Here is a 23,467-nt window from a genome sequence, read left to right on the forward strand (position 1 = left end):
TGTTGTTACCCTGCCAAACAGTGTGCAGAAAAGTTTAGTCAGTCTAGCCAATGCTCCTCAGATTACAGGCAGGCCGTGTGATAACGTTACTGATCCAGTAAGGTCTGAGGAAGAGAGAGGTACACCACTCCCCCCTCCTCCTCGTCTGCAGCCAGGAGACAATCCTCCCCTAGTGCAGCCAAGAAAATCCAGCTCGGCTGAGACATTGCTCTCTGTGCCTTTGGCAACATCCCCATCCTCATAAATCTAAGCTCACTACTCCCCTCCGCCACAGGGATGCATACTCTTACCATACTAAGTGTACCCTCTAGCTGAGGGTAGCTGCTTCTAGCTGCTTTTATATGTGCCTTGTTTCATTTACTTCAAATGTCCCTTTTCTAAAATAATGTGTATTTACAAGTTGCATTTTATTGTTCAGATTTTACTGCTATATTTGTGTTTACTTGATCGTGTCAACTCTGTTTACTTCATTCTTCTGCTGTTGATGCTTATTTTTGTGTTTATGTCTGCGTCCTGTTAGATTAGTAACACATAGCCAATCGTGGACATGGATCAAACAACACTATTGGGGGGGCGATGCTCTGCAGCTGACCCGGCGCTACTTCCAGCCTCTCGTACAGTATGTACTGTTTGTGTGTGTGGCGTCTGAGGAGTCGGGATTAACATAAAACAGCAAAAAGAAGAATATCCGATTCACATTGGACAGTATAGTTCAATTGTATTATTTTGTCTTTGCTCAGTTATGTCATCGTAGGGGTGAAAAGCAATATCAGTAGTCTACCGTAGCATTCAAGCAATATCACAGATCAGGGGTGGGATTCGACCCTTAGAGCAGCTTTTTTCTCGCCCATCAGGCACTGGTATCACACACAGCGAGCAATGCACACAATCACATGCAATCACACAGCCGCTGATCAGTATGGGTCAGCAGCACCCCCTATAGTTCACAGCTTCAGTGTTTAGCGGGGTTTCCCAAACTCGGTCCTCGGGACCCCAGGGGGTGCACGTTTTGGACTTTGCCCTAGCACTACACAGCTGATTCAAATAATCAACCAATCATCAGCTGAACGCGATTGATGAGAGTGTTTCCTATTTGGAAGGTTCACTGATCGCAATGCGTTTCATTCAAGTTTAATTCAACAAAATGCTTGATTGTGCTGTACCGTACTCTTCTCGCGTCCTTTTTCTATTCAGAAAAGCTCATGAAACTTTGAAGGAATCAGAGCTCGCTGTTGCATGGCACATTTGTTGTTTATCTGCAAACTCTGTTTACAGCATCAACACATGGACTTGATTTGGTTGACCCAGATTGATCCTGCCTCTCTTCTCCCCCTCTCCCCTCCACTTGTTTCCTAGAAGATGTGTTGGATTAAAAACAGGTGTTTGTCCTCTGGATAGAACCCATAAATAGATTTACCAAGCATGCCTTTGTCCATTTGCAACACTCGTGTTATTCATTGCTAGAGTGGATCTATGTTCTGTTCGAGTTATAGCAGTTTAAAGGTTGCTTGTCTTGAACAGTTATTGTCAGTAAGACTAGAGGCACCTGTTCGCCATACTTGAAATGCTGATTTCAAGTACGCGCGTGCGTGTGTGCATGCAAGGGCACAAGGGTTCATGCATTTACTGTGAGTGTGTACACTAGTGTTATTGTGACCGTCTAACCCCTCTCTCTCTCTCTCTCTCTCTCTCTCTCTCTCTCTCTCTCTCTCTCTCTCTCTCTCCCCCACAGGGTTCTATTCAGCAGTTGGTTCTAAAGGGGGACCCCACAGCCCCAGATGACCAGTGTGAGGAGGACGACCCCTATGTGAGTGTGTCCCCTTAATCCCAATACTCTACCTTTAAGGACAATTCCACCCAAAAACTATATTTTGGTATTTGGTTCATTAGTCCATTTACTATTTGCACTCCCCCCTTTGCAGTCCCCCTCCCCCTCTTACACCACTCCTACTCTGTGTTGTTGTCTATGCATAGTCACTTTAATAACTCTACCTACATGTACATACTACCTCAACTAACCGAGCCCCCGAGCATTGACTCTGTATCGGTACCCCCCTGTATATAGTCTCGCTATTGTTATTTTACTGCTAGTCTCGCTATTGTTATTTTACTGCTACTCTTTAATTACTTGCTACTTTTATCTCTTATTCTTATCTGTATTTTTTTGAAACGGCATTGTTGGTTAGGGGCTCGTAAGTAAGCATTTCACTGTAAGGTTTACACCTGTTGTATTCGGCGCATGTGACTAATAACATTTGATTTGATTTGATATAGTCCCAAAAAATGTTTTGCATGTCAGCAATCAAGTTTTCAAGATATGTAACTTTCCAAATACAGATGGTATTTCCGCCATACAACTATCACCTATGAAATATTTTCAAATGAATCATAAAGGAAAGAATGCAATGAGAGGCTATTTAAGGCTGTTGGAGCAGTATTTGTGGTTAACACCAGAGACAGTGGTAAAGCATTGTACAGGGGCTAGCCTAGCTGCAAGGTTCACTGATATCCTCAAAGCTTGAGGTAGAAGTTGCCTCCAACAGGTGTGCTTGGATCAGATGACTCCACCCCCAATACTAAAACTATTATGAAAATCTTAAATCTGACCTTGAATCAGCACTAATGGGCTGAACTACTACCTACTCTATCAAACCTGAGAAAGGCTCATGATGAATGGGCTCATCACCCCCTCTTGTGGTTGTGAGAGAGCATCACAGGACTGTGTGATAGTGGTCTGCAGCCTGCAGGGCTTTACAGATTGTTTTGGTTGATTAGATTTCTTTGTATTTTTCCCCCTCTGTTTTTATCTCTGTTTTTTAAGTATTTCCACATGCATAAGCCTGAGTTATTGCTACTTGGAAAAGCATTAGATAATTGGCTTGTGATTGAATATGTAAAAAAAAAAGGAGATTGCAAATTCCATTGTTATTCTCTTTCAGGCATCTGGGTATGGGAGTGGAGACGACTCCTTCGATGACACAGAAACTATGGATGAAGTGAAGAAGGTAGTGGAGGAGAGAGAGTACATTATGGTGAGTATCACACGCACGCACACGCACACACGCACACGCACACGCACACGCACACGCACACACGTACAGACCCAACCATGTACAGTATATTAACATGTAGATATATTTTATCCCACAAGGATAGTTTACGAAATACTTCAATTGAAACGTCAACAAAATGTACACCTTCTAAATCCATACTTCCACAGTGTTTTTACAGTACATCCAGAATCAAAGGGCCTGGGATCAATCCAATTCAAAAATGTCCTCCTAATAGGGCCAGTTAGGTGGGAGACGTGGAGCTATGCCGTTCCTCCTGCCAGGTTCTCCATGTGAGAAATGCTCTTAGCTCAGCCAGATCTGGCCTGATGTTCTTGGACCGCGTCTGGGAGGAAAACCTTTCCTCTTCTGAATATCAGCTGCTTTCTGACACATCTGTGCTCCACTCCCCCATATCTCACCACAGCCATTTAGATAAGAACACATTGGTTATTCCCAGAGATGGAAATGAAGCTAGCTCGTTTGATATGGAGTCTATTAGAAAAGGTCAGAGTGAGTTCTGCATCCAAAAACATGTTACTGTCTGTCTCACTCCCACTCCTCTGCTGCATCCATCTGCCCGTTTGGAGTGAGATGTATTGGTCTTTAGCTTGAAGGACATTTTCATGCCTCAAAAAATGATCTAAAGTTGACAGACACATCCCATGCTATATGTCGTGGAGATCATGCTTTGTTGACAAGATACCTTTGACACTGCCTTTCGTCATCTTTTCAGTGCATTGAACTTTCACATGGACACCAAGCAGACTGCTTAACATCACAACTGCTTAGTCATTCACTGATGCTTGGCAGAGTTTCTCTTCCAATATCCCATTAGCTTTTCTCTCTCCAATTACCAGGGAATGGATATGATCTGAAAGAATGTGATGAGATCAAGAGTTCAGTAGGAGAGACCACACAGTGTGCAGGTCAATGGGAATTTTCTAGGACACTTCAGGGAAGCACACTTCTAAGTACAAGGATAGTAGTAACCCAACTTTGAAGCACCACATGGTTGTGGTTAGTTAGGCAACACACTACCAAGGTTACTTACTTCTCTCTCTCCCCTTCTCTCTCTTGTGGTCTCTCTCTCTCTCTCTCTCTCTCTCTCTGTCTCTCACTCTCTCTCTCTCTCTCTCTCTTTCTCTCTCTCTCTCTCTCTCTCTCTCTCTCTCTCTCTCTCTCTCTCTCTCTCTCTCTCTCTGTCTCTCTTTCATTATCTCTCTCTGTCTCTCTGTCTCTCTGTCTCTGTGTCTCCCTCATTCTCTGTTTCTGTCTCTCATTCTCTCTCTGCCCTTCTCTCTTGCTGTCTCTCTTTATCTCTCTCGCTCTCTCTCTCACGCTCTCTGTCTCTCTCTCCCCTTCTCTCTATTGCGGTCTCTCTGTCTATGTTTCTCTCTCTCTCCCCCTCTCTCTCTCTCTCTCTCTCTCTCTCTCACTCTCTCTCTCTCTCTCTCTCTCTCTCTCTCTCTCTCTCTCTCTCTCTCTCTCTCGCTCTCTCTCTCATTCTCTCTGTGCCCTTCTCTCTCTTGCGGTCTCTTTCCCGGTCTCTCTCTCTCCCTCACTCTCTCTCCCTGTCTCTCCCTCTCTGTCTCCCTGTCTCTCTCTCCAGCTGTGTGTGAAGGTTGGACTTTGTGTGGTCTACACTATCCTCCCTTACTTCTCCTTGAGGCTGCTCCCACTCACAGCTTGCTCGTGTCCTCTTTCCTAGCTGGCATTGGGGTAGACTCAGGAAGGGTGATTTGGCTAATGGGGATTTTTGGGATTTTCTGAGGGAAAACTGGTCCTAGATCTGTGCCCATGGGCGGCTTCATCCGGGAACATAGGATGTACTGAGGCAGGGGAAGTTGTCTCTGGCATTCCAAGTGTGCTTGTGGATCCGGTCCCAGCGTTTTCCTGCATAGCTGGTTTGGCAGGGCTCCTGGTCCGTCAGCCCACACACACACAAACACATTCATACACACGTATGCATGCTCACACATACAAATACAAACATAAACACACACACACAAACACACATACGCATAAACACACATCCACATACATAAGCTGTGAGCCAGAGAAAAAGAGAAAACACACCATGCAGCACCTCTGCCCCCTACTGGAAAAGAGTATGAATTAGGCAGTTTGAGAAGGTTTGAATCCTAAGCAACCTGCATAGACATTGTTTGAAGAACAGTAGACCAACATAGCTACTGTAGTAGGTCAAAGCTGTGGGCTGGAAAACCTTGGTAGAACATGGGTGAAGTAGGCTCACTGGTGCTCATGTGAATTTCCTTTTTCAGCTTTCTTACCTGCCTACTTCTCACTTAAAACATATTTTAGCATTTTATTTAAAAAAATGTATTGAACATAATACAAAAGGACACGCAATCAAAACCACAGGTCACAATTACATTAGAGGATCAAATTACATCAAATGATTTTGCAACATCAGAGGATTGCCACAGTTGTAAATGTGTAGTTTTAAGTGTTTACAATTACCATTCTATTACTACAATGACTGTTTTATATAGCCACCCCCAACCCCCACCCCGCCACCCCTGCCACTTTTTAAAAATATGTTTTCAGAAAAAGGAGGTTTGAGTTTCAGAAAAACATATATAATCCTGACAGGGTCAAACCTAACAGGGTGGACATTTGGAGGCTAAATTAGTCATAGCTCTGTGGGTGATTGAGATTAAGATAGCATAACAGTAAACACTTGAAGAGGATTTAACTTCTATATGAAATGTATTTTGTCCTTTTATGAATTTTCTCTATAATTTAGCTTAACAGGGTGGAAATGTATGAGTGAGGCAAGCAGGCTAACAGGAAACATGTAAAAATAGATGTTTATTTATTTAGCTTTGCACCATTGTTTTCCCACCAAACAAATAATGACACTTCCTGAACCACATGTCATTGTGGGAAGGGGCTGTTTTCTTAAAGGAGAATTACTACAAACTAACAGGGTAGAAAGTGATATCAGGGACACACAGAAAGGGTTAAATACAATAATAATGAATACAATAATCATGGAGAAAAAAAAAACGTTTTGATGAGAGAGATTTTAACTAGTACTATAAAATAATGAAGAAAGATTGTATTATTTTATGGCTTATATTTCTTGTAGAAGTTGATGAATAACACCCGGCAACATGGCAAAAACGCCTACATCCACTGAAAAAAAGTTTTCCAAATGCATAAAAAGTCCTTTTCAAGATCCATATTTTTTAGTTTTTAAGGTAAAGCACGCCTGACCTTATATTTAAAAGTTTTGGAATTCACCTTTTACACTAAAAAAGAGGTGATATTTCCTGGGGATAGAAAAGGCACCGGGTGGTAGGTGGACCCACTTACCTGAAAAACGCATGGCCCGCATGGACCCACTTACCTGAATACTTACCTGAACATACTTACCATGAACATACTTAGCTAAATACTTACCTCAACATACTTACCTGAATCTGAACATACCTGAAAATACTGTAAAGCAGTGGTTCCCAACCTTTTTAGATTACTGTACCACCAACTGAATTTTCCTGGAGTACCCCCTCATTTTACAATTAAGCCTATGGTCTCATGAGTCTTCTCAAGTACCCCCTGTGGATGGGCCAAGTACCCCCAGGGGTCCTAGTACCCCTGGTTGGGAACCACTGCTGTAAAGTACCTTCAGTTTGATGGCTAGCTAACTACCTGTGAAAGGGGGATACCTAGTCAGTTGTACAACTGAATTCCTTCAACTGAAATGTGTCTTCCGCATTTAACCCAACCGCTCTGAATCAGAGAGGTGCGGGGGGCTGCCTTAATCGACATGCACGTCTTCGGCGCCCGGGGAACAGTGGGTTAACTGCCTTGCTCAGGAGCAGACCGATATATTTTTACCTTGTCAGCTCAGAGATTCGATCTAGCAACCTTTCGGTTACTGGCCCAACACTCTAACTGCTAGGCTACCTGCCACCGCCTCAGCACCTCAGCTTCCATAATCTGATTCTTGATGTGGATGTGTTCCAGGATATTCTCAAGGAGACACTTGTGAGACTGTTTCTTCTTGAGAACTTTCATCTTTCTCAAAGTGGCATTGTATGCATGAATCACCTTTCTATCTACACACCTGACCGTTTTCACCATCAGAGCTTTCAAAGTTTTTATTTTTGTCCTGAAACTCATTCACCTTGTTCTCCTTTTCACAAATATCCACAATCAAAGAATATGTATTTTTCACCAGTTTGCTGTTATACTCTCTCATGATGGGTTTCATTCCAGCTCTTGTTGGAATCCACAACAACATGGTAGAGGCAACAACATCAAAATCATACTCGCTGTCTGCCAATGGTGAAGATCACAGGCTCAAACTTTCCAGTGGTGTCAATGGCAAACATTTTCAAGCCTTGGGTTCAGAATGTGTTCACAAGAGTTGATGAAAGTTGTTCAAATAAAGTTATGTAATAATCCACCAGAGATCCAAAAAAGTCATCTGAATCTTATATAGTTTGCCCAGTAAGGACTGAAAGTAAATTCTGAAAATGCAACAAATTATCATGGCAACAATTCAACCAAACATTCCAAATTCTCAGGTCTCCTTGATACGAAATGCAAAGCCATAGCAACAATGCTTTAAAACAATTCAAACAAACGTTCCAAATTCTAGGCTTTTCCTAAGGCGACAAAACCAATCTTGCACAACATGATGAATCTGACTCTAGCTGTATGTTCAAATAATGCATTGTTTAAAATGTCTTCCCGCTCTCCCCCTACCCCCTCAGCCAGAGGGGCCAATGATCGCCCCTGTGCGTGCCCCTCCCACAGAGGCATCGCCCAGTGACGATGAGGAGGATGCTGGCGAGAGCTCAGGTCATGAAGTGGAGCTGACCGCTGAGAGAGGTGAGAGAGAGGCATGGAGGAAGACTGTACACAATTTATTAATTTATGATCATTTGAAATGAAAATCCACTGCATGAACATGTTACTATCCCTTGTGGTATTTACATGAAGAGCCACCAGGTGGCGGTAAAACATGGTGAGGCAAGGAGCCATATACTGTACATTTGTATTGATGATTTTGTATCTTTGGCCACAGGACCAAGTCAGACAGCGGATGCAGCCTATAGACCAGGAAGTGTAAGTATCAGTTGTTGACTTGAATGAATGAGATTGAATAGAATGTAACTGAAGACCTGGAGTGTATTACCTGATCTATAGAAGTGGTTGTCAAATCTCTCGTTAGTTGTAGTCCTGAACTAGCTCATCTGATTCACCTAGTCAAAGGCTTAATAATTAGTTGACAAGTTGAATCAGGTGTGCTAGCTCAGTAGTTCAAGTACATGGAGTGGCTGGGGGTCCTGGAAGAGAGGCTTGAGAACCCCTGCCCCATTGTACCTGACGAGCCGTCAATAACAAATAATTTATTGCCAATATACCAGATATACCACACTTTGCTAGCTTGTTCTAAAACATCCTTTCATGGTGTGAGTCTACTCTCTCCCTCCAGGCGACGCCCAGTCAGAAAGGAGAGCGAGGAGACCCAGGGCCAGCCGGACCCCCTGGCTCCCCCGGACCCCCAGGCCCGCAAAGCCCATTAGGCGATGACTCCTCTGGGGAGGGAGAGCCAGGACCAAGGGGCCCCCAGGGGCCTCAGGGACCAGCAGGAACACCCGGAGCACCCGGCAACGACGGCCAGCCAGTAAGAGCCTGTTTGTTAGCACAACATCCCCTCCCTTCACCACCTATTGATCATGTTTATCAGCACTGTATTGTAATTGGGCAAAATCACAGTTGTATCTGGTTACGGTCGATTCATTTGTTCTCTTTGGCTCCTAGACAGTTCCTGACAAACACCAAACAACACCCTGCCTGATTTGTCATGCTACGCAATGCACAATAAACACAGTGAGAGCTCGGCAGTTGGCAAGCGATAGGGGTGCATTCTCTATTCTTCGTCTCACATTATGCTATTCTTTTTATTTGTGTGGTTTGGCCTGCCCGGGATATTTTTCACCAAAATAGTTCAGTTCAATTGGCGTTCTCTCTCTGTAATTCTGTCTCTATAAACATCTGCTATTGTCTATTTTAATGGCCTATTTAGGTGGTTTCAGGCCTTCGGCCGTTGTCCATGACGGCTGTATTGTCATCTTGTTCAGTGGTTGAGAAGGGCAGTTTTTGATGTAACTGATGTAAGTTTATGGGGTCAAAAATAGTTTGGGGTGTTTTATATTGTTGTTTTCTTTGTTCTCCAGGGCAGTGGAGGGAAAGATGGCGACCCTGTAAGTATTCTTCATGTCATGGTTCAATATGACTTCTGCTTCATTTCTTAGGACTTCAAGCTTTCATTATTACTCGACTCACACATCTCTGAGTTGAGATCACTACACTGTGTAAATGAAACTATTTTTCTGTACTATAGTCTACTTACAGTAATTGTTTCAGTGTTAGGCCCTACAGTGCACAATACATAAGACTTGACCCTGTTGTCCTGCTACATACAATGACTCCCACCCTCTCTCTTTCTCAAGAACACTGTACACACACCACAGCTTCCCAGGCACACGCAAACACACACACAACCACACAACCACACACACACACACACACACACACACACACACACACACACACACACACACACACACACACACACACACACACACACACACACACACACACACACACACACACACACACACACACACACCACAGGAGGTTGGTGGTACCTTAATTGAGGAGGCAGGCTCATAGTAATGGCTGGAGTGGAATATGTGGAATGGTATCAAATACATCAAACACGTCGTTTCCATGTGTTTGGTGACATTCCATTCAGTCCATTTTGTCCATTATTATGAGTCGTTCTCCCCTCAGCAGCCTCCTGTGAAACACACACACACACACGTAACCTGCCAATATCTCACATGTGTGCAGCAGACCCAGTCCTTTAGCCAATAATGGAGGAAAGGGGGATATAGGGATTTAGAAATGTTTTACATAAATTAGGAAAGTTTAGTTCATTGTGCATCCAGCTCTGACAGCTGTAGTCCAAAATGGCTGACTATTTATTTACAACTCACGTCCCTAGACATCAGAGATGATCTTCTACGGTGGTCTCGCTAGCCGTTTTTCATATGTTCTGTGCGTTTTCATTGGTTGACCGAGAGCACCTGACCACCTGTGAGGTGGGATATAGGTCCTGCTAACATGTGGTACATCTATGTGGTGTTCTGTGTGTGTGCGTCTGTGTGTGTGTGTGTCTGCGTGTGTGTGTGTGTGTGTGTGTGTGTGTGTGTGTGTGTGTGTGTGTGTGTGTGTGTGTGTGTGTGTGTGTGTGTGTGTGTGTGTGTGTGTGTGTGTGTGTGTGTGTGTGTGTCTGCATATGTGTGTGTCTGCGTGTATGTGTGTCTGCGTGTAGGTGTGTCTGTCTGTCTGTGTGTGTGTGTGTGTGTGTGTGTGTGTGTGTGTGTGTGTGTGTGTGTGTGTGAGTGAGTGTGTGTGTGTGTGTGTTTGAGTGTGTGTGTGTGTGTGTCTGTCTGCATACGTGTGTGTGTGTGTGTGTGTGTGTGTGTGTGTGTGTGTGTGTGTGTGTGTGTGTGTGTGTGTGTGTGTGTGTGCACAGCCTTGTGAGTCGTAAAGGGGCTTCAGAAGAGATTAGATAACTGTTGTAGGGAATACCGGGGTGAATGTTCTCTTTGAACACTGTGTTTATGGAGTGAGATATAACTCGAGGAGGAAGGGCCACACATGAATCCAATCTCCAACTCCTGCCAATCCACCAATTATTGCTAGAAAGCCATGTGGATTTCTATATATGTTTCAACCAGCAGCCATTTCTCATGTTGATAATACTCACTTGCTGTGTTCCTACCACAGGGAGAAAATGGAGTTCAGGGATTCCCAGGCTTGCCAGGAGATCCTGGTCCCAAAGGAGACAAGGTGCAAAACACATAGTGTATAACATCACTGTTACAGAGGGTACATGATGTACTAGTGACCTACAGGTTTTAGCAGCTACAAGGTCATGGGGGACTGCCACTGGATAGTTCAGCAGTGCTCTACGTCATTGTACATTATTCATCTAGCCGAGCACCAGCACACTCGATTCAACTAATTAAGGGCTACCGATGAATTGAATCAGGTGTGTTAGTGCTGGCCTTGAACAAATCCCCCTACAGGGTCCCGTGCTCTGGATTGAGAAACACTGATCTAGTTGGTTGTTGTGTTTGACCCTGGATTGTGTGTTGTTGTTGACCCCTGTAGGGTGATCCTGGAGTGGGCAAACCTGGTTCCCCCGGTCCTCCCGGGCCACCGGGTCGACCCAACTCATCCAGATCCCTGGTGCGTAGTGGAATGAACCACCCTGGATGTGTGGATTAATGGATGGATGGATGGAAGAATTAGTTGGTTGATTGATGGATTGTTTGATTGATTGAATCATCAGTTCATTGATTCATTGTAAGTTGATGTGGTTTGCAGAATGGCGTGGACGGTTCAGGCTTTGGGGACTTTGACAGCGACACAGAGATTATGACAGTGAGTGGCCATCTTTTTCAAATACCTAGAATCCACCTGGTGTTGTTCTGCTCTCTGATTACAGCTGTTTGGATACACGCGGTTAGCATTAGCGTTAATGCGTTATGACGGTTATGCTATTTGTTACCATTAATGTTAATATTATTTATTTTCTTCATCCAGGGTCCTCCTGGTCCACCAGGTCCTCCAGGGCTGCCTGGCCCCCCAGGTTCGCCTGAGGGCCTCTCTGAGTCACCTGGAGCCCCTGGGGCCCCCGGGAAGGATGGAGAGATGGGTAAACCTGGACTGCCTGTGAGTCACCCAACACTTTACTGAAACTCCATCACTCTCACTTATACTGTTAAAGCCAGTGAGTGGTAAAATGGTGCCATCCGTCTATCACTTGTAGTTCTAAGGGCCAATTAAGCAGCTGTTATAGCACACCCTGGGGAGAGGTCAGCATTGGTACATTCCAACCCACATTTGAAGAAGACTTCTAAAACCGTGTTGTAGACACAACCTAACTCTGTGGTGGTGTTCCAGTCCCTTTTTCCATTGCTCACCTGGCCTCTGTTTCAGGTGATGCTGGGTTGGTTTAGTGGTTCTGGTTCGGGATCTGGATTGGTATTAAACTCTGGTCCTGTCTGTTCATTGAACCGATGGGCCAAAAAGGCATGATTTCCCCCACAACTTCACTTCATTCCCCATGTTTCTTAACACCAGGCATCTGTGGTTTTGCGTACTCTGTGTGCTGCAGAACCATGAACAAAGGGGGTGTGTGAGCGTACAAATCAATTTCTTAGAACAAATTGCTGCCAGATAATCAACAGCATGGAACTCCAGGTGTCTGCAAAAGATTTGTCAAACCCAGCAGCAACCTTCAGACAACCTTACAGCAATCCCTTCTGTTGCCCAGCACAACTATAACATCTCTGACCGCTACATGACAAGAGATGCCTGGAAACCATTTGGATAACGCATAATTCCCCTGCAACCCTGCAATTTGTTCCGTTTGCTTAAGCCTAGAACGTTCTGGAGGCCCAATGTTTATGTGAATAATTGAATGGGTGATTGAGGGACCCAGAGCAGCTGTTGCCTTGGTGAGGTCACTATGGAGCTGGACCTTCGTGACACCAATCTGGCTGCCTTGACAACTTGTATTGTAAATGATACTTTCTGACCTGCTGTGAATTGGGGAGATTTTTACTGTGGGAAGGAGGGCTGTAGACAGAGGCATGGAGGCAAATATTTATTTGCAACTGTTTCAAAAAGTACACTGGAATTTGACTTTCAATCATGAACAGTTATGATAGTTAACGACTGATATGGTTATATAATAGGGTTAAACCTCTATACTGGTGTGTAAAACACTGCTTTTGTAAACATGAAAAAAGAGGGGCGTTTTTATTATTGTTGCATGTCTGTTGATCAATCTAGAAGGAAAGCAGGAGTGACATCACTCACACACCAGTTATTGTGTGTGTCACCCAGTCTCTTAGGCAAACTGTAAAAGGAGCTCTGTGTTTATTAGCAAGTCTGCTCCCCTTTGCTACGGTAAACACAACCCCAGTCAGTATGTCTTTCGTCCCTCTCTCTCTGTGTGGTCTAGCCTGCCTGCCTGCGCCACGCTCTACAAGCTGCCTGGCCTGGCCTGCTGTCCTCAGAGCGTGTACACAGCTCACACTTCTCGTCTGTTCAAAGCCAGGGACCTTGATCACAGAGCACTATGGGAATTCCAACCTTTTGTGTTTGACAGAGTAGGTCAAAGTTTGCATTATCCGACGATACAGGGTCAGGTCTTTTTTTCAGCCCCCTACTGGTTAGGTTTAGGATCGGAAGTAGCTGGTTGAGTAATCTGATCCTAGTTCTGTGGTTAAGGCCGACTTGTAACTCGACTGATTTGACAGTTGCCCATGTGATCATGCATTCCCAGGTGCCAACTTCCCACAGACAGACCCCTGATTACTTGGCTCTGCTCCAGACAGCATGTAATATTGTAGCTACACACTGTTTCACTGTTTGACTGTTTCATCAAACTACATGGCTGTTATGTTTCAAATCCAACCCGACATGTACTCTAATCAACCTCCTCTTTGGTGAAGTACAGGGATCTCACAGTCATCTTTCCACAACACGTCACAATCTATTTCCATGAGATTTGGCAGTGTTTATGCTTACTTTCCCAGTGGTGAGATATTGCTCAGCCTCATGACATTTTAATCTGTACTGAATGACAGATTACGGAATGTTATTGCCCAGGCCAATAATCTCTCACTTAATCTGTTGAGAAACATTTTAAAGTTTGTTTCACGATACGATTCACAAAATACAGTAAGACCGTTAACCAATGGAGATAAAGATATTACGAGTCTAGTGTGGAAAGGTTAAAGGTTCAGAAGCGATGAAGCAGCAATGTAATCTTGGCTCCTTGAGCTAATGGCTTCTGACTGTAGCTAGATGCATCTCATGAAACATGGTCTCTCCCATTATTCTCTCCCAAAACTGCCTTTTGACTTGAGAATGTAGGAGGCTTTACTAACTGTGTGAATGGAACGCTTACAGGACATTTATCACATCAGTTATGTTATGATCGTTGAAACTATGAATTGAGTTCTGGCTCTTCTGAATAGATGAATGAACTAATTATTTCTAAATTAGCCGGTGGACTAAAGAGACAGTATAGTGTCTTGCTGTGCTGTCAGATCAGACACTTCACAGCTAAATACAATCTGACAAATGGAATGATCCCATACTGGGCAGAACTACATAACGGAAAAACACATCTAATCTAAGTAATTGTTCTAACTCCCAGGGGGTTGGTGGACATGATGGGGACCCTGGTGCAGCAGGCGAGAGAGGAGAGAAGGTACGACCTATGGATATAGACCTCTGATATCCTGTGTACTGATTGCGTAGAATCTATCATCTCAAGACAGTCTCCATCTGATGTAAAAAGAGCTTCAATTTGATTGATTTAAATTGATTGAAACATTGATTTTCTTTGACAGGGTGAGCCGGGTCTGAGCGGACCTCCTGGACCAAAGGTAAAGTCAGAGTCACGCTGCTCCATCACTCCCCAAGCTTGAAGTGACCATAAAAACCACAACGACCTTTATCCACTATTCAAACCCAAACACACTTGTTCCCCACATGTGAATCAAGTGATAATTACTGCTAATAACCAGAACCAAATAAAACATTTTTGCTATGCCTAGCCACTCCCCCATCAGCGTTTTCAGATCTAAAGGAATAACATAGGCCTAAGCTACTGTGAAGCCTCCACCTTCCTGTGGGTGTAGTGGAATCCCCCTCCATAATACTTACACCCGTCCAGTTCCTTCACATCTGCAAAAAATGGACGTTGTAATAATGTATGCTGCTTCAGGTTTTTTTTAGACTGAACCATTGTGGTTCTCTCCCAGGGGGAGCCAAGTGCTGCAGGGTTCCCAGGTCTGCCCGGCTCAGAGGGCCCAGAGGGGAAGCCAGGCCTGAGGGGCCCTCCTGGGCCACCGGGACCCCCAGGAAGGGGCTTCAGCTTGGACCTGGAGGTATGATTTCACTCATTCAGCTCTTCTGTCTGTCAGAGGGTCAACAACATACTGTACACCTGTTAGATTATTTTCAAGCTTTAGTAATGAAGGATAACTAATACTGTTCTCATAACAATGTTATGTATTATTGCATTATTATTATACACTTTAAAGTGATTTACATTGTATGTCGGGAGGGATGGGGACTACGACTCACTCTATACATCACCAATGTGTAGCACCCACCTTAGTGATGCTCGGCAGCCATTTTGTGCCAGGGGGTTCATTACCACACACCAGTTGTCATTGACTGTATGTTGTTTACAGGACATTGAAGGGTCTGGGACACTCGGTGGCTTTGGGGCAGTGATGCCCAGAGGCCCTCAGGTAAGACCACAAAGAGTGGTTTCTATATGGAGCTGCTGGGACACCATTTTGCTTATAAGACTGATATACATATGAAAATGTGTATGATTAAAACTAACAATCATTTTTACCTGGTGCTTTCCACAGGGTCCTATTGGGAAACCTGGTCCTCCAGGACAAAAGGTACTGTATGCCCTCATTTCTTATATCACTGACACAGTGAGCTTACTCTATGTACCTATCAGGCATGTTTTAATATGTTATCATGTCCCATCTTTGAAACAAATTGACTATGCTAAAAGCTAACTATGTGAGGCAGCTACTTTCAAAAACACACTTCAACCTGACATCAAATTCAACGTGTACTTGCATTCGGCAGTCTTTTCACAACCCTTGGATGTTCGCGTGTATGCTAGACACACAGTAGTGTATGTGCTAAAATGTTGACGTGTACTAGATCCTTGGTGTGAAGTGTGACTCACTTGTTTCACCACTGACTGTGATAGATTACCTTCTTTTTTTATATTTTCAGTGGTATTGTTAACAAACACGCCCCTAATAAAGAAAATGAGAATTAAAAACAGGTTCAGCCCCTGGTTCGACCGTGATCTGGCAGAGTTACTCCACCTCAAGAATTCAATTTGGCAAAAGACTCGGCACACGCATACTCGGGCTGACTGGATCTCATTCACGAAAATTAGAAATAAGTGCACTCAGGCTATCCGGAAGTCCAAAGTTAGTTACTTTAAGGAGCAGTTCTCTCTCTGTGGGTCTAACCCCAAGAAGTTCTGGAAAATGATTATAGACCTGGAGAATAAACCCTACTCCTCACAGCTGCCCATGTCTCTTAATGTTGATGATGTGGTTGTTACTGACAAGGAGCACATGGCTGAGCACTTTAATCCTATTTGACTCAGCCATGCCTCCTTCCCTGTCCAACATCTCCCACCCCTTCTCATGTGACTAGCCCCGATGCTCCTCCCTCCTTTCCCCTGCCCCGCTACAAAGTTTCTCCCTACAGGCAGTCACTGAGTCCGAGGTGCTAAAGGAGCTCCTTAAACTTGACCCCAAAAACCATCTGGGTCAGATGGTTTAGACCCTTTCTTCTTTAAGGTTTCTGCCCCTAGAATTGCCCGGCATGTCAGACCTTTTTAACCTGTCTCTCCTCTCTGGGGAGGTTCCCATTGCTTGGAAAGCAGCCATGGTGCGTCCTTTATTTAAGCTGATCCTATCTGTTACAGGCCAATTTCTATTTTGCCCTGTTAATCAAAAGTGTTGGAAAAACTTGTCAATAATCAACTAACTGGCTTTCTTGATGTCTATAGTATTATCTCTGGTATGCGATCTGGTTTTCGCTCAGGTTATGGACGTGTCACTGCAACCTTAAAGGTCCTAAATTATGTCACCATTGCCCTTGATTCTAAGCAATGTTGCGCTGCTATTTTTATTGACTTGGCCAAAGCTTTTGATAGGGTAGACCATTCCATTTTTGTGGGCCGGCTAAGGACTATTGGTGTCTCTGAGTGGTCTTTGACCTGGTTTGCTAACAACCTCTCTCAGAGAGTGCAGTGTATAAAATCAGAACATCTGCTGTCTCAGCCACTGCCTGTCACCAAGGGAGTACCCCAAGGCTCAATCCTAGGCCCCAGACTCTTCTCAATTTACATCAACAACATAGCTCAGGCAGTAGGAAGCTCTCTCATCCATTTATATGCTGATGATATGGTCTTATACTCAGCTGGCCCCTCCCCGGATTTTGTGTTAAATGCTCTACAACAAAGCTTTCTTAGTGTCCAACAAGATTCCTCTGCCCTTAACCTTGTTCTGAACACCTCCAAAACAAAGGTCATGTGGTTTGGTAGGAAGTACGCTCCTCTCCCCACCGATGTGATTAATACCTCTAAGGTTTTAGAGCTTGAGGTAGTCACTTCATACAAGTACTTGGGAGTATGGCTAAACGGTACACTGTCCTTCTCTCAGCACATATCAAAGCTGCAGGCTAAGGTTAAATCTAGACTTGGTTTCCTCTATTGTAATCGCTCCTCTTTCACCACAGTTGCCAAACTAACCCTGATTCAGATCACCATCCTACTCATGCTAGATTACGGAGATTTATAGATCGGCAGTTGTGAAGAGGGCACGACAACACCTTTTCCCACTCAAGAGACTGAAAAGATTTGCCATGGGTGCCCAGATCCTCAAAAAGTTATACAGCTGCACCATCGAGAGCATCCTGACCGGTTGCATCATTGCCTGGAATGGCAACTGCTCGGCATCTGACCGCAAGGCGCTACAGATGGTAGTGCGTACGGCCCAGTACATCATTGGGGCCAAGCTTCCTGACATCCAGGACCTATATACTAGACGGTGTCAGAGGAAGGCCCAAAAAAATGGTCAAAGACTCTGGTCAACCACTTCATAGACTGTTCTCTGCTACTGCACGACAAGCGGTACCGGAGCTCGAAGTCTAGGCCCAAAAGGCTCCTTAACCTGTCTGGCTCTGGTGTTCCGCTAGCGGAACTCCTCCCACATTCCACTGAAAAGGCAGAGCGCGAAATTCAAAATATATTTTTTAGAAATATTGAACTTTCACACATTAACAAGTCCAATACAGCAAATGAAAGATACACATCTTGTGAATCCAGTCAACATGTCCGATTTTTAAAATGTTTTACAGCGAAAACACCACATATATTTATGTTAGCTCACCACCAAATACAAAAAAGGACAGACATATTTCACAGCACAGGTAGCATGCACAAAGCCAACCTAACTAACCAAGAACCAACCAAACTAACCAACAAACAACTTCATCAGATGACAGTCTTATAACATGTTATACAATAAATCTATGTTTTGTTCGAAAAATGTGCATATTTGAGGTATAAATCAGTTTTACATTGCAGCTACCATCACAGCTACCGTCAGAAATAGAACCGAAGCAGCCAGAGTAATTACAGACACCAACGTCAAATACCTAAATACTCATCATAAAACATTTCTGAGAAATCGATGGTGTACAGCAAATTAAAGACAAACATCTTGTGAATCCAGCCAATATTTCCGATTTTTTAAGTGTTTTACAGCGAAAACACAATATAGCATTATATTAGCTTACTACAATAGCCTACCACACTACCGCATTCATTCATCAAGGCACGTTAGCGATAGCAATAGGCACGTTAGTGATAGGGAATAAACCAGCAAAAGATATTAATTTTCGCTGAAATCCGCTGAAATCAGTGGTTATACATTGTGCTAACGTAGCATCTTTTTCCCAGAATGTGCGGATATTTTTATGACACTCAAACTATTCTGACCAAATAACTATTCATAAACGTTACTAGAAAATACATGTTGTATAGGAAATGATAGATACACTAGTTCTTAATGCAATCGCCGTGTTAGAATTCTAAAAATAACTTCATTACGACATCCAGCTTAGGTATAGCGAGAGAGTGCCCAAACTCTGGGCGCAAACGACTATTTCACATGTTTGACAGATATATGAAATAGCATCATAAAATGGGTCCTACTTTTGATGATCTTTCATCAGAATGTTGTACAAGGTGTCCTTTGTCGGGAACAATCGTTGTTTGGATTTAGAATGTCCTCTTCTCCAGTCAATTAGCACGGAAAGCTAGCAAAGTGGCGCTAAGCTCTCCTTCCTGAACAAAGGCACACAACGCAACACGCCTAACGTCCCGAATAAATTTCAATAATCTAATAAAACTATATTGAAAAAACATACTTTACAATGATATTGTCACATGTATCAAATAAAATCAAAACCGGAGATATTAGTCGTCCATAACGACAGCTTATCAGAAGGCAAATCCAGGTCCCTTCTCGCGCTCTCTAGAAAACAGGAAACTGGTGACACGTCATGCCAAGAGCTATTATTCGACCCCAGATCAAGTTACACACTCAATTTCTTCTCTCACTGCTTGTCGACATCGAGTGGAAGACGTATGAAGTGCATGTATTCTAATAAATATCAAGGACATTAATAGGCAGGCCCTGGAACAGTGCATCGATTTCAGATTTTCCACTTCCCGTCAGGAGGTTTGCTGCAAAAGGAGTTCTGTTTTACTCACAGATATAATTCAAACGATTTTAGAAACTAGAGAGTGTTTTCTATCCAATAGTAATAATAATATGCATATTGTACGAGCAAGAATTGAGTACGAGGCCGTTTAAATTGGGCACGATTTTCCCCCAAAGTGAAAACAGCGCCCTCTGTCCTCAACAGGTTAACAGCTTCTACTCCCAAGCCACTGCTGAACAATTAATCAAATGGCCATCGGGACTATTTACATTGACCCCCCGCCCCCCCCTTTGTTTTTACACTGCTGCTACTCACAGTTTACTATCTATGCATAGTCACTTTACAAATGACCTCGACTAACTTGTACCTCCGCACATTGACTCGGTACCGGTACCCCATGTACTGTATATAGCCTCGTTATTGTTATGTAATTTTCTTGTGTTACTTTTAGATAATCTTTTTACAAAAATTTCACTTTAGTTTATTTAGTTAATCTTTTCTTAACTCTATTTCTTGAACTGCATTGTTGGTTAAAGGCTTGTAAGTAAGCGTTTCACGGTAAGGTCTACACCTGTTGTATTCGGTGCATGTGACAAATACATTTCATTAGATTTTTATTGAATTTTATTTGCCACCAATACTCGTTATAGGACACATCACTGCACTCTGTTCTCCTCTGTTAACTGGCCATCTCTGTATACCCGGCGCAAGACCCACTGGTTGATGCTTATTTATAAAACCCTCTTAAGCCTCACTCCCCCCTATCTGAGATACCTACTGCAGCCCTCATCCTCCATATACAACACCCATTCTGCCAGTCACATTATGTTAAAAGTCCCCAAAGGACACACATCCCTGGGTTGCTCGTCTTTTCAGTTCGCTGCAGCTAGCGACTAGAACGAGCTGCAACAAACAGTTTTATCGCCATCTCTTCATTCAAAGACTCAATCATGGACACTCTTACTGACAGTTGTGGCTGCTTCGCGTGATGTATTGTTGTCTCTACCTTCTTGTCTTTGTGCTGTTGTCTGTGCCCAATAATGTTTGTACCATGTTGTGCTGCTGCCATGTTGTGTTGCTACCATGTTGTTGTCATGTAGTGTTGCTACCATGCTGTATTGTCATGTGTTGCTGCCATGCTATGTTGTTGTCTTAGGTCTCTCTTTATGTAGTGTTGTCTCTCTTGTCGTTATGTGTGTTTTATCCTATATTTTTATTTTATTTTATTTGTAATCCCAGCCCTCGTCCCCGCAGGAGGCATTTGCCTTTTGGTAGGCCATCAATGTACATAAGAATTTGTTCTTAACTGACTTGCCTAGTTAAAACACCCATCCCGGATCCGGGAGCATCCTCATCAGTAAAAGCTGACTAGCATAGCCTAGCATAGCGCCACAAGTAAATAATAGCATAGAAATATCATGAAATCACAATTCCAATACAGCAAATGAAAGATAAACATCTTGTGAATCCAGCCATCATTTCCGATTTTTTTAATGTTTTACAGCGAAAACACTATGTATTTCTATTAGCTAACCACAATAGCAAAAGACTCAACCGCATATTTTTACCATTTTTCTACCGCATACGTAGCTATCACAAAACCGACCAAATAGAGATATAATTAGTCACTAACCAAGAAACAACTTCATCAGATGACAGTCTTATAACATGTTATACAATAAATGTATGTTTTGTTCGAAAAATGTGCATATTTGAGGTATAAATCGTAGTTTTACATTGCAGCTACCATCAAAAATATCACCAAAGCAGCCAGAATAATTACAGAGAGCAACGTGAAATACCTAAATACTCATCATAAAACATTTATAAAAAATACATGGTGTACAGCAAATGAAAGATAAACATCTTGTGAATCCAGCCAATATTTCAAATTTTTTAAGTGTTTTACAGCGAAAACACAATATAGCATTATATTAGCTTACCACAATAGCCAAACACACAAATGCATTTATTAGCAGCAAAAGGTAGCGTTCGCAAAAACCAGCAAAATATATAAAATTAATCACTAACCTTGGACAACTTCATCAGATGACAGTCTTATAACATCAGGTTATACAATACACTTATGTTTTGTTCGAAAATGTGCATATTTAGAGCTGCAACCTGTGGTTATACATTGTGAAAATGTAGCATCGATTCCCCAGAATGTCAGGAGATATTTTGGACACTCACCTAATCTGACCAAAGAACTCATCATAAACTTTACTAAATAATACATGTTGGATAGCAAATGAAAGATACACTGGTTCTTAATAATGCAACCGCCGTGTTAGATTTAAAAAAATAACTTTACGATAACAAACAGCTTACGTTATAGCGAGACAGCTCTCGCAAAAACGGCAGATAATAGAAATAACATTTTCCACAGAAATACGAAATAACATCATAAATTGTTCTTACTTTTGCTGAGCTTCCATCAGAATCTTGTACAAGGAGTCCTTTGTCCAGAATAAATCGTTGTTTGGTTTTAGAATGTCCTTCTCTCCTGTCGAATTCGCTCCACAAGGCTAACCAATGTTGATGACGTTCCCAATTTCTCTCGACGCAGAGAACAGAAAACTCCAAAAGTCCCATTAAACGTTGAATAAACTGATGAAACTCGGTTGAAAAAAACTACTTTATGATGTTTTTCTAATATGTATCAAATAAAAACAAAGCCAGAGATATTAGCCGTGTATACCGAACGCTTATCATAAGACAATATGGAGGTTCTTCCCGCGCCTAGGTAGAGAAAGGAAATTCTGGACACGACATTCCAAGAGCTCTTGTTCGACCTCAGATCAAGCTAGACACCCCATTCCACCTTCCACTGCCTGTTGACATCTAGTGGAAGGTGTATGCAGTGCATGCAAACCATAAATATAAGGCAATTGAATAGGCAGGCCCTGGAACAGAGCATCGTTTTCAGATTTTTCATTTCCTGTCTGGAAGTTTGCTGCAAAATTAGTTCTGTTTTACTCACAGATATAATTCAAACAGTTTTAGAAACTTGAGAGTGTTTTCTATCCAATAGTAATAATAATATGCATATTGTACAATCTAGAATAGAGTACGAGGCAGTTTAATTTGGGCACGATTTTTCCCAAAGTGGAAACAGCGCCCCCATATTGACAAGAAGTTTTAAATAAAGTTACATTTTTAAAAAACATCCTACTGCACACCACTTAAAGTATCAATCATATGAATCACAGAGTCAGTATACAGGTGTATAAGATCATAGGACTGAAATCTTGAAATACTTGTGCATGTGCTTCAAGTGGTTCTAAGAATGAAATCATCTGGTGCGAATGTGGCTATAAAGTTTTCACTGCCCTGCATAAACTAGAACTGTGTTGGTATTTGTTGTGAGTGTGCATGTTCTTGGGTTCATTTCTATCTGGTATGTGCTAGTGGCACTACATATTCTGTGTGTTAGAAGATGTAGTTCTACATACATGTAAAAGGTTCCCATACTGACAGCCATTTTATTTCTCCTTCACAGGGCAAAGACGGTCAGGACGGGCTTCCTGGTGTAGCGGTAAAGGTGGGTCCCCACTACTCAACTGGTTCCCATTCATCCTCTCAGAGGAAGTGCAGCCTTCCCCACCATGTGCATTCTATTAGCCCGCTAATTTCCAATGAATTCCTCTCTGACACATCTGTACACAGGCAGGGCCAGTCGTCCAGGCCTCAGGCACCGTACCTCACATGCACCAGCACCACCACCTTGATAGAGACATCAGCTAGCATTAATGTGAAAGTTCAGATATCATTAAAGGGAAAGTTCACCCCAAAATCGAAGTTTGTAAACTAACTACAGTAATTCCAATCGTTCCCACTCTTTTGGGATTGAGTACTGTATTTTCCCATCTGGTTTGATGATGGAGTGCTGCATCAGATGACCTGGCCTCCACAATCATCCGACCTCAACCCAATTGAGATGGTTTGGGATGAGTTGGACCGCAGAGTGTAGGAAAAGCAGCCAACAAGTGCTC

At 43.0% G+C, this 23,467-nt stretch overlaps 1 protein-coding gene across 3 annotated transcripts in view; it reads left to right on the forward strand.

Annotated features, from left to right (window-relative positions):
* The window catches only part of LOC129859257 (collagen alpha-1(XVIII) chain-like), an 86,576-nt gene that overhangs the window by 44,950 nt on the left and 18,159 nt on the right, over nucleotides 1-23,467 (forward strand). For all 3 annotated transcript variants that reach the window (XM_055928792.1, XM_055928795.1, XM_055928793.1), the window contains exons 4-19: nucleotides 1,733-1,807; nucleotides 2,940-3,032; nucleotides 7,799-7,916; nucleotides 8,113-8,153; nucleotides 8,524-8,715; nucleotides 9,269-9,295; nucleotides 10,890-10,952; nucleotides 11,277-11,354; nucleotides 11,493-11,549; nucleotides 11,712-11,840; nucleotides 14,341-14,394; nucleotides 14,537-14,572; nucleotides 14,951-15,076; nucleotides 15,386-15,445; nucleotides 15,572-15,607; nucleotides 22,975-23,016. In XM_055928792.1, the coding sequence (XP_055784767.1) occupies nucleotides 1,733-1,807; nucleotides 2,940-3,032; nucleotides 7,799-7,916; nucleotides 8,113-8,153; nucleotides 8,524-8,715; nucleotides 9,269-9,295; nucleotides 10,890-10,952; nucleotides 11,277-11,354; nucleotides 11,493-11,549; nucleotides 11,712-11,840; nucleotides 14,341-14,394; nucleotides 14,537-14,572; nucleotides 14,951-15,076; nucleotides 15,386-15,445; nucleotides 15,572-15,607; nucleotides 22,975-23,016 (1,227 nt within the window). The remainder of the gene's footprint in view (nucleotides 1-1,732; nucleotides 1,808-2,939; nucleotides 3,033-7,798; nucleotides 7,917-8,112; nucleotides 8,154-8,523; nucleotides 8,716-9,268; nucleotides 9,296-10,889; nucleotides 10,953-11,276; nucleotides 11,355-11,492; nucleotides 11,550-11,711; nucleotides 11,841-14,340; nucleotides 14,395-14,536; nucleotides 14,573-14,950; nucleotides 15,077-15,385; nucleotides 15,446-15,571; nucleotides 15,608-22,974; nucleotides 23,017-23,467) is intronic.

This window comes from Salvelinus fontinalis, chromosome 7 (assembly GCF_029448725.1).
Source record: "Salvelinus fontinalis isolate EN_2023a chromosome 7, ASM2944872v1, whole genome shotgun sequence".
NCBI lineage: Eukaryota > Metazoa > Chordata > Actinopteri > Salmoniformes > Salmonidae > Salvelinus > Salvelinus fontinalis.